Source organism: Tyto alba, unplaced genomic scaffold (genome assembly GCF_018691265.1).
Source record: "Tyto alba isolate M040663 unplaced genomic scaffold, T.alba_DEE_v4.0 Super-Scaffold_22, whole genome shotgun sequence".
In the NCBI taxonomy this organism is placed as follows: domain Eukaryota; kingdom Metazoa; phylum Chordata; class Aves; order Strigiformes; family Tytonidae; genus Tyto; species Tyto alba.
Window position 1 is genome coordinate 2,773,452 of NW_024881296.1, and position 11,407 is coordinate 2,784,858.

The 11,407-nt window shown below is 35.0% G+C and overlaps 1 protein-coding gene across 7 annotated transcripts in view; it reads right to left on the reverse strand.

The window, feature by feature from the left end:
• Positions 1-11,407, reverse strand: part of PPP3R1 (protein phosphatase 3 regulatory subunit B, alpha) — a 38,943-nt gene that overhangs the window by 10,362 nt on the left and 17,174 nt on the right. For 2 of the 7 annotated variants that reach the window (XM_042796192.1, XM_042796193.1), the window contains exons 2-5: positions 9,213-10,866; positions 9,090-9,110; positions 8,306-8,661; positions 6,867-6,906 (exon numbers count right to left, since the gene is read on the reverse strand). In XM_042796192.1, coding sequence (XP_042652126.1) covers positions 6,867-6,906; positions 8,306-8,350 — 85 coding nt within the window. In that variant the 5' untranslated portion in view covers positions 8,351-8,661; positions 9,090-9,110; positions 9,213-10,866. Of the gene's footprint in view, positions 1-6,866; positions 6,907-8,305; positions 8,662-9,085; positions 9,111-9,212; positions 10,867-11,407 lie in introns of all 7 variants that reach the window. The other 5 variants (XM_032993506.2, XM_042796194.1, XM_042796196.1 and 2 more) reach the window with 5 other exon arrangements.

The window sequence follows — 11,407 nt, forward strand, 5'->3', positions numbered from 1 at the left end:
AAAAAACCACAAAACCATTAACCCTGGCTCATACTACATATGGAAACACATTTTCCAATGTAAAATGAATTTATATACATTATTGCAATATAGAAATAAGGACTTTTCCAGCCATTACATCAATCTCTCTCTACTTCTATTAGTAATGTTTAAAACTATGTCCTGGTCCAACCACAACTCTCCTGCTTCCTTACCCAGACTCAGAAATCCTAACATCTTTCAAGTACCTGGCCATTATTTTGTTAAGACAAATCCCTCACAAATAATCTATTTTTCAAATCAGAAATTTGCAATTGCACCTAGAACTCATGCTGGGAAACCCTGAAATAAGTTCTATTAGAACTATTTCCTACTGGAAAAAAACAAGAACAATAACAGGGTACATGCATTATTTATTTTTTTAAAAAATAGCTTCAGTTTAAAACAATTAAGCAGCAAAGTGGAAGTATTACCCACAGTATATATAACGCACCTTCATCCTCTTACCAGATCAGTGAAGTATCACTTCCAATATTAATAGGAAAACTAGCACTGGCTAGAATTGAAAGATTAAAGCCTCCTAAGCAACCTGAAATACTTCATAGTTTCCTAAGTTCACAAAATCACAATGGAGAGAAATGGAAGAAGCATTCAAGTAGCTGCATCTCTTCTCCCTTGCCACACAAACTGATGAGTTAATGAATTATAAGTTTTGAAACATTTCTAACTTACACTTAAGAAAACCAGAAGTATCAGAACACAGCAATGACAGGATTACAAATCAGGATGTAAACAAACAGATGCCTGAGCCAGGACCAAAGACCAGCAGTCATGAGATAGCATCACCTTCTTAGCACCCAGCAGCAGTGTTAAGCAAAGCCTTATTTCATGACTCCAGTCCATTACCTGGTTTTAGAGCTGAAGTCCATTATATTTTTCTTCACAAATATATAAGCAAAGACTGAAAGTGATACCCAGAGTTCTGTCAGCGCTGTGCTATGAAGTGGAGCCAATTATCACACATACAAGTCAATCAGACACTGCTACACCATGTTAAAGTATTACAGCTGGAACAAAAGACAGACAAGACCACACTGCCATCACACTGGTCTGCTCCAGCAGAGAGGTAAGATCTTCCACACAAGCTCGGCTAAAATAAAATATCTTTCTGGCAAAAGTTTATCTCAAGCTAATTATCTCTAGCAGGACCTACCAATGTGAATCGAAAAAGAACATCTTACTGAGACATTTAGAAACTGATCCACAGCACACAATGTTAATGAGTGATGTTACACTTGCATTTGCAGTTACTCAGGTACTTAAACTTACAAACCAGCAATGCTTAAGAGAAGCTAATGCACTAATTTATTTTTTCTTTTAAAGACTGTAGTCAAGAAGGTCAATATTATGGATGATTAAGACAAGAATCAGATTATAAGTAGACAAGGGGGCATATAAGAATATTTCAAGAATGTTTTTTGTGTTTTGCTGAACTGTAGCAAAGCAACAACTGCCTTAATTATGAAATTAAAGAGTCTTCATACTTTTAAAACTTTAGTCTTTCTTCACACATATACACATCCAATTTCATCTCATATGATCAATTCCAGTTCACCTGCAACAGAGTCCAGGTACAGATGCTGACCAGCAGTTTCTACTAGAAATGGGTATTACAAATTTCTCATTCCTAACCTTGAAACATTCAAGCAAAGGGTTTGCCTGCATTGGAGAGCTAAGGCAGATTCTACTCTTGAGGGAGGAAAAAAAAAAAAAAAAAAAAAAAAAAAAAGAAGAAAAAGAAGAGTACTGAAAAAATTAGTATCTCTGACAAAAGCTGACCAACTATCAATTTCATCCAATGTTTTACTGTGTTTCTGGCAACATACACACCATGGATGAGAGTACTTGGAGAAAATAATGAAAAAATCAAAGTAATTACTAGAATAGGAAAATTTCCTTTAATACTTCACAAGCATAAAAGCCTCTGTTCATAGTGAACATATATGGATAAAAACAACACTTGCAGATCAGTGTTTCATAACTGACTGTATGAGAACTTAATATCAGAACAATTTCATTTATTCCTTTAATACATTGCAAGCACCTCACCCACCTTTAAAACCCCTTCGACAAGCTGAAATTTAAGCAGTTTATACACTTTTAAAAAGTCATATTTCAGTAATATCTTTGTCTTCATACAATAGCTTTTAAAAATAAAATTATAAGAACACAAAATAAGGGATGAATGCATTACAGTATAATCCTTATTTTAAATTTACATCATTTTTGTATATATCTTCCTTTAGTTCAGTCATCACACTTCTGCTGATTCTCTCTACCTGGACTGAACTTACCTAAAAACCACATAGGTTTTTGGGTTTGTTTTTTGATTTGTTTTGAATTTTTAAAGGAAAATGGCAAATGTTTATTGTGTAACAGCAAATTTCAAAAATATCCTATTTACTTTTTGTCCAGATTTCCTCAGTGAATGCACAACAGTCCTCATATCTGATGGATGTGCCCCTTTTACAAGACTCCTTTTTCTTCAGTATTTAGCAAGACTGACGTTCTTAATATTTCACATAGCTATCACTGAAGAACAAGGTACTGAATTAATTTATCAGAGCCTGAACAAAATACTACTTACTTTCTTGTCTGAAGGCTCTGTAATTACAGGTAACCTAGTGCCCACACAAATATGCGGAAGCTATACTGGAAATGCAAGGCACAGGATAGTTCAGATACAGTGAAGGTTTCTGAGCCAGAACTGGTGGTGGCAGTAGTAGACAGGATTTTACAAGATTCAAGCTCAGGAGACCAGAACAGTCATGAAAACACAAGGAAATCCACAGGCGGTCCAAGTCCACAACAGTGTAAACAGGGTGATAACATCACTGAGTAAAATAAGGAGGATCAAACTTTGTTTAGATCATTCGGAGCAGAGTTTGCCTCTGACTCATCACAGCCAACTGGGCTTGCCTGAGCTCTGGCCACAGCAAGCATTCCTCTAACCTCAAACACAAGTTAGCCTTTTTTGCGCTTTGCTTACCAGCTGACAAGAGGCTCTACCCATCCTATGCTTTTCAGCAGAATCAAGAAATATCCCATCAGCTTGCCACTGGTGCCTGAGCTTACAAACTTACAAAGTGGCTAGAAACAATACCCATTATGTGTTTTTCTTTAAAAGGCTTTGCTGGTAGCCCTGTAGAAACATCCAATTATTCACTGTTTTAAAGCACCCAGTTTTTGATGTTTATTTCATAATCCATTTTGAATTTCATTCACCTTGTAACTAACACAAGGTAGTTTTCTTTAAGCAGTTTTAATCCAATTTTATTTTAATCCAGTATTAAGGATTTTTGGTTCAAGAACTATCAGTATTGTTGCAAGATTCCTCTTCTAACCAAGTATTAAAATTGTAGAGCCAACAATACCTGCTTTGTATCTTGATTTCATCTGCATACATGTAAAAATGTGATGAATCAGGTTAAATTACAAGAACTCAATGTTTTTAAGAAAGCACATGCAAATGCTTTTTGTAACGCCCATTTTAGTACAGTAGCTTTATCTTTCAGCTGGACACTCTCTAATATGTTGATACATATTACTGAATACTCCTTTCCCCCAACACAGAACAGTGGAAGATGCTCCATGATGTTTTAAAACAATTGTCTCAAGCTATTACTCACATAAGTGATGATCAAAGAGTATTGTAAAATGCATTTGAGTGTCAACTCAAACAGCTTCATTAAAAGCAAATTTCTGGGGTGCAACGTGCTCTACATTGAAAAAAGTAACTTAAGAAAATTTATTTTAATGATACTTTTTCTAGTCAACAAAAAGGTGTGTGGCTAGTTTGCTATTAACATGGCAGTCGAAAGTATAGAATGCTTTAAGAAATACAGATCTCTGAAATCCACTACATTCAGTGGTATTTTTAGCAGGGTAATTGCTTATGTATTCAGAAGCACTGTACATCCATTGCTGCAGCAGTACACAACACCTACACAGGCATCCGGCAAATTGTACAAACCTTAGAAAAACCTGTACATCTCTCAAAGAGGTGCTGGGCACTTCCGAAATCTGTTTACCTAAATGTTTAAACCTGTATTGGCTCAAAGTTATAACCAACAAAAAACAGACCAGAGCATGGTCACAGAGAGCCTAGTTTCCACATATTTTTCAAATATGAGATCACTATAAACAAGAATATTGCTAAGGTAGATTTTGTAAATAAAACATGTTCTGAAATTTATTTTAAATGTTTCCAGATTAAAAAAAGGTATTTTTTCCCATGTAAGAATGGACTGCAGAGATATCAAAACAAAACAGACCTTCAGCAAACACTCTCACCTCTATCTACAGTCTTGTCTGATTCACTAATATAATGTTTCAGAGTAGCAACCAAGACAGCCATTTCAGTCTTGGAGATCAGATTTCAAGAAGATGACGCCCTTGAGAACACATTCAACCACTTGTCTTGTATATGCTTACACACAGCTGGCCTAATCCTTTTCATGACTTCAGATGTGTCAATTACAATTTCCCAAGTTAGAAAAGAGATACTAGTCTCATCCTGAAAACAAATCATACTATAAAATATCATACTATAAACTTTTTTGTACTGTAAAATATTGTTTACTATATTCTATAATAGTTTTCTTCACAGCTTTTTGCTATGGTAAATTTTTCTTATGTAAAATTTGACATAGCTTGGCTGACATAAAATTTTCACCATGAAAAACAGCACTAGATTTTCAGTAATTTCTGACACAGCACAGTTGAGAAACAAAACCATACTGTTTTAAGAAATCCAGCAATGCTAATTTACCCACTGAAAAGAACTAATCTTCTAAAATGAAGAATAAAAATAATATTCTTGACTATTTAATGGCATGCATACTCTGCACAGTGTCCTGAACTTGCTTCCAGTAACTGCCAACTTAAAAACAAAATTATTCTTATAAAACAAGATGCCAAAATAGCAACTGTAGCACCAGCCAAACATTATGACCCAATGCCACCATGCAGACAGCATAAACACATAATTGCTAACTGACAGTCTCCCAGAAGTCTAAACATTCAAAATCCTTATGAAATTACCTTCAAAAACATTGTCTAGTCTTGCCCTGAAAAGCTTTTGTCCTGTCAGTGGCAACCACTTGGAAGCAGCATGAACATTTAATATTGGAAGAACAAGGTGAATACCTACCTAGTACACTTATTTACACATGCTACTGTACATATCTGTGACCCCAAAACCCACAGCTCTTTCAGGATATTCAGGCATGCAGAATGTTGAAGTGCCTTGCAATCACTGCAATGATTAGGCACAACAAGCAAAGGGGCATCTGTGATAACTACTTCTTCCTTACCACATGCAGTAACGTTGCCCAGAGAAGCAGCTGACTCTCTGCTGTGAGAAGGGCCATCAAAGCAGAAAATGCTTTAATCATGTGAAACCTCAGATTTGCACTATGATATCCTCAACATACAGTTTAACCCACAGAACATAATGCGGAAATCTTAACTTTCTCTGCAATAAAAGGGGGCAAACAAGTTCAGTAATAAACCTTTAGATTAGCAGTTGCTATCAACAAATATAGCTTGTACAAGAATCAAACGTTAGGGATGGCAACACACTGCTTGCAACTCTGCCAAATACATACCTAGTTTAAAAAAAAAAAAATAAAAAATAGATCTTCAGAAGCCAGTTTGTCCCCAAGGAAAAACTGACCAGTGGAGCAGTAACCTAAGACTGATATGCATGATTCAGGAAAAGACTACTGAAGTCTTCATCAAATATGAAACTTCTACCTACATATCCACGTTTAACAAAACATACACCAAGAGCATAACACAGCAATGCAGTGCTCTGGATAAGATTCTTGAGTATTTACACACTGGTGACCCAAATTCTAATTAATGTGGACATGTGTATTAGGCATAGAGGACTTGCAAATTATTAGCTAAAGCCTCATTTCTCAGAAAACCTTTTAGAAGAAGATTCCTCCGTAATTGTTTATATTACCGTTTTGCCTTATGAGAGCTGGAGTTCAGTTCTAACTAGCATTGTGAAAGCAATCTAGAAAACAGTCCCCCCCCCGAATAATTTATTATCCTGTTTGAAAAGCAAGATCTGATTCACTGAAGATGAGGAATTTTATCAAGCAGTCCATACATACATACACAGGTCTACACATGATTTAGTGCTGAGAAAAAAATAATTCAAGGAAAGGAGCAGTTAAAAATAAGTACATTTAGCATAACACCACGTGGGGACATCGCAAGACAACCATTTCTTTGGTCAGCTTTTTTTACAGGGTAGACTAGCCTCATGAGGCTAATGGCCAAAAGCAAACACAACCAAGTGGCTTCTCACCTAAACGTCTGGCTAAAGAAACACACAGGAAAAAAAATATTCTTTTAGCCTCAACCTCCCTTTCCTTTGAGGGTGCAAAGACAGCTTAGACAATATACTTCCTTCCTAACATAGCACATACTGCGCTACAAGCTGTTCCACATCTCTGAGGAACTGGCACTATGACCAATGAAAAAACCTCACCAGTTAACTACCAGTTATAACACTTCACTGCACAAACATCAAAACGATAAGTTTGTTTCATATTCTAATAGAAAAATTTTTAAAATGACTTCTAAATATTTTCTCAAAAGTCGGACTGATTTTTGATTTTACAATCTAACAGCAAAAGCTATATTTTTTCCAAAGGTAATCTTTCACCTTTTAATTTTACTCTTTTGATTAGTATATAAACTGCTTAATTTTTCAAGCAGCAAATTCAGTGAATTCATACATTAAAGTTGTACATATTGATCTTCAAGTAGGATCAACCTCTCTAACAATAAAATATAGCAATTAAACTTACAGTGGGAGCACATTTCCAAAGGGTAGCTTGCCTCATTTCCCTGAAACACAAAAAAAAGAACAAAATTGCAATTATTCCCAATTTATCTTAAAGGAACTACTTTAAGTTTCAGCACTGTAAAGATCTCAGGAGCTATAACTTACATGGTTATTTAAAATATATATATTTTAAATCCAACAACCATAGAGAGTGTTTTATTTGGATAGGTCTGTGTTACCAAAACATACAAAGAAATATAAAAATCACTGAGTGGTCTACTCGGATGAGAATTCCCATGAAAATATCAGCAGTCCACATAATAAGAACTTCAATCCCATATTCTAAACCTCAGAAATCAAACTCACTACTTACATATGGTGCAAATGCTACTTTTTGAGTTAAAATAATATTTAATTTCAAGACTTTACATAATCTGCTTTACAATTTTATTTTATACACAGAAACAGACATGTCCTTATAAATTACCATGACAAACCTTACTCAATTAGCATAAGAAAAATCTCAGCATATTTTATTTTTTCCCCAAAACCACTTGCCCACTCGCCCCAAAAAGGATTCACATAGGAAGAATGATACAAAGAAGTGGTTTACATAACCGGAAGTTCAGACATTATAGCTTTACATTTAAATGTTTCTGTAATGTACTACATTAATATGCTCCTGTTTTGTAGCTGAATTGACAGTTAAACTACGATTTTAAATCCTTGCTGCACTACAACACAGTCATAGCAAGAAATAAAAAACTTTGAGGGTACAGTCACTTTGAACTTGCACATACTGAAATCTGCAACCGCTGCAACATGAACACCAGAAGACACTAAAAGTTGGTATTTTTCCTCCAAATGCCTCACTCTGAGCCAGAGAAGATCACAATATAACATATGCTTAATATTTTTTCAGAATCAGTCAGCAAAGGAGTGACCAGATAACTGAAGAGGTTCATAACCACTTATTTTCAAAAGATTATTTTTAGGGGAACGTTTTATACAAGAAAACAAAATATTTAAGATTAGTCTAAGACACATTCTATTCAGCATTGATTCTCTTATGGTGTGGAACGTAAGGGATTTCACAGCTGAGCACTTGCACAGAAAGACTCCTCAAAATGATACAAAATTAAACCAAAATACAGAGATCACTTGACAGAAGAAAAAAAGGAAGAACTACATTTAGCCTGGAAGCGTGCAACTGCATTTCCTAATAAGGACAGAAAGGGGCAGAACAAACATCTCATGAATCTAAACATGTCTGAAGAGATATGTTGTTGGGGGGGGGTTGTTTGCCTTTAGCATTTTTTTTTTTTTTTTTACCTCCAGAACACATTCACTTTGCTTATCCCCCACAATGTGCAAGCTCTCTTGCTTCTTTAAAAAAGTTAATACTTTTACAAGTAAAGCAGCAAAAGATACAGCCTTAACTTCTTCCTAATGTCTACTTACAGCAAGACAAAGTAGCAGAACAGAAACGTAGATGAGGACCATCATGAGGTCCCTAAAACCTCAAAAGTACGACTGAGATATTCTGAGAGAAACTTATTCCACTGTGGCAGGGAATCCAGCAGAACGGTGCCACTTTGATTGGGTTCCGTCCGAGATATTCCAAGTCTTAGAAACAACAGTGAAGACCAAAACAAGTAGTAAAAGCCTAGTGTATGTATATGAATATAAAAGGGTAGGGGATTTAAAATGGGGGAAAGCAGAATTTTGAAACAAGAAGAAACAGGAACCAGGAGATCCAGCTAGGCTGCTCAAGACACGAGGTCATGAAGAGTCAAGAAAAGCACCAGACTGGAAGGCTGCAAATTAAAGGAGAAAGTTGAATTAAAACTAGTGCACTTATGCACATGCACACACAAATATACAATCATAACTACATTAGAAGACTGTTCTGGGCACTTACATCCTTGTTCAGACGTTGAGAAAAAGTTAATTTCTAATACAGGCTACTTAAATCAATCTGCCTAAAGAAGCACAAAATGCTTCTGAAAATTGAACATGAAAAATTTGAAGACAGGGATAGCTTTTTTCAGTTCATGAACTGAGTAAGTCTAATGCTTATAAGGAATCTTACTATGCATATAGATGTACATGTTACACCATAATCAAGTAATCTAAATGAAGTAACCTAAAAAAAAATTTGGAGCGCAGATAAAAATGTGAGTAAATTTCAGCTTAATTTTTCTGCAAAATAGTTACTGCTAAAGTGTTAAGAATACTTACTTACCCAGGACTGGAACTTGGATATCTGTAAAAAATTAGAAAAATCTAGTAAATTACAATGTAAATCAGATGATCACTCGCAAATTGCTACACAGTATTTAAATAAGGTATTTTAAAAAGTAGATACCTGCTACTGATGTGCTGAGTGTTCACCTTCACAGGAGAATCCAAAAGTCTAAGTTTTTAAAATATTTTAATCCTTTTTGGGTTTCTCTTGGTACAAATAGAAGTTCAAGCTACTCTCGCCAAGATTGCTGTTTGCTGTGGTCTGGACAAACACTAAGGTGTTCCTCTATACCAAAGACTTGATCCTCAGAGGACATTAATGATTTTGGTTTGGGAACAGGTATTTTTCATCATATTCTGAACAACAGTACAAAAAGGACGCTCATTTGTCCCCAGATACAATCAGAATGTGTACATGGTCTGTAAGATACACTATAAGCCCTTAAACACAAGTGTTAAATAGGTTGAGTATTTTCTTGCTGTTTAAGAATAGGCAGGGAGTAAAAGGGAAGGTCTCGAGCTGTATCTACATTAATGTGTTATGAAAGAAAGCAGGAAAGGAAGCACAGCTATGAGACTTCATAAAGTACCAAATGAACCCTTTAAGAAAAGGGAAACAAATCAGGTACACCTTTTCATCTGTACAGTTTTAATGCAAATTACCAAAGTTTAACACCAGGACTACATAGCATTCTAAAGAATGCTGGAAAATATTACTTTGTGGTTGGATGCACTAATAGAAAATCTGACAGGTACTGCGAAAGATCATCATAAATTATAAACCTCATTCAGCAAAATAACATTGTACTGACATTTTTTATGTTATAGTTCCAAGATAATGAAACTCATTTATAGACAAAAGTAACTAAAATCTCCAAACAGCATGTCATTTCATCTCTGATGCAGAAAAGTTGATTCATACAAATAAATGTGTAGAGTAACAAGGTAAAGATTGGCAACAAACACATAATAATATTAGTATTTCCTGCTAGGTATATATTTAGCATACCTCACAGGTATGAGTAAGTGAGAGCATCCTCTCATATACACCATAGTAGCACATTTAGAAACGAGTAGCATATGGTTTGCTGAAGAAAAACAGCTTTGTACAGCATCAACCCTCCACAACAGATTTTCTTGGCACCTACACCTAGTATAAAACATACTTTCCTCAGCTGCATCTGGGTATGACTACCCTAACTGCTGGAGTTCAACTCTTCGAATTACACAATTAGAACAAGTGGCTGGAATACTATGGCTATTTTGAATAGCCTTATTATTTTAGAATAATCTTGAAATTTTCTTGAATGCTGTTAGATCCCTACAATTTAACTGCTGATTAAAGAGCAGCAAAATCATGACTTACAGATCAAGGAACAGCCCAGAGTCTAACAGAAGGCTGACCAAACTCTGAATACTGCAGACATATCAGTTTGCTAGAGAGAAGTCAAAACATGTCACTAAAGTATTTCAGAAGTTTACATGACACACAGTTTGTTCCTTTAAGTATAAAAATGTTCTTTGCAACTATTTATTCTTTTTCTTCTCTCAGCAGCTGTGCCTTTTTACTAAATAAGGACAACCTTTTAATGGACTTTAGTCTCTATTTCTTCTGTAGATTGTCCATAAAAACATGTTTCTCAATGTGTCTTTGGCAGTTACTTCAAATACTAATTACTCTTTCTTCTCAAGACCAGTTTTGTACATACTTCTTCAAGGTAGGACAGTTAAAGGCAATTATCTTGACAAGTTTTCTTCTTAGTGAAGCACATGAGCTGTGGATAGAAAATAAAAAAGGAAATTTGCAATTAGCAAAATTAGCAACAGCATCTAAATTCTTAGCTGAAACTGTTTATACAAATCAGCTTGTACACAGCAAGACATCAGACTGCAAAACAGTTCTTCAGCATACATTAGTAGAGCACACTTTCTAGATCCATTTTATTGTATGTTACTTTTCTGCATAATGTACATATTTTTGTAAATGGTTCAGAGACTTAAATTACAGTGACAGCCTTCAATTAGTTTTCTGCTTTTATAAAAGCAGAAAATGTGTTTAAATCCCAGCAAGACAGAATGTCAGTTTAGGACTCATCTCAAATTTAGTCCTCAAAAGGTGGTGTGTGAGTGACTACAAATACAAATGAACTCCTGCAGCAGTTTAAAAGTTAGATTGTTTCAAAGCTTTTGGGTTTTGTTGGTTTTTTTTTTTTTTTTTGGTTTGTTTGTTTGTTTTTTGTTTTGGTTTTTTTTTTGTTTGGTTGGTTGGTTGGTTGTTTGGTTTTTTGTTTTTTGTTTTTTTTTTCTCCATAGCCA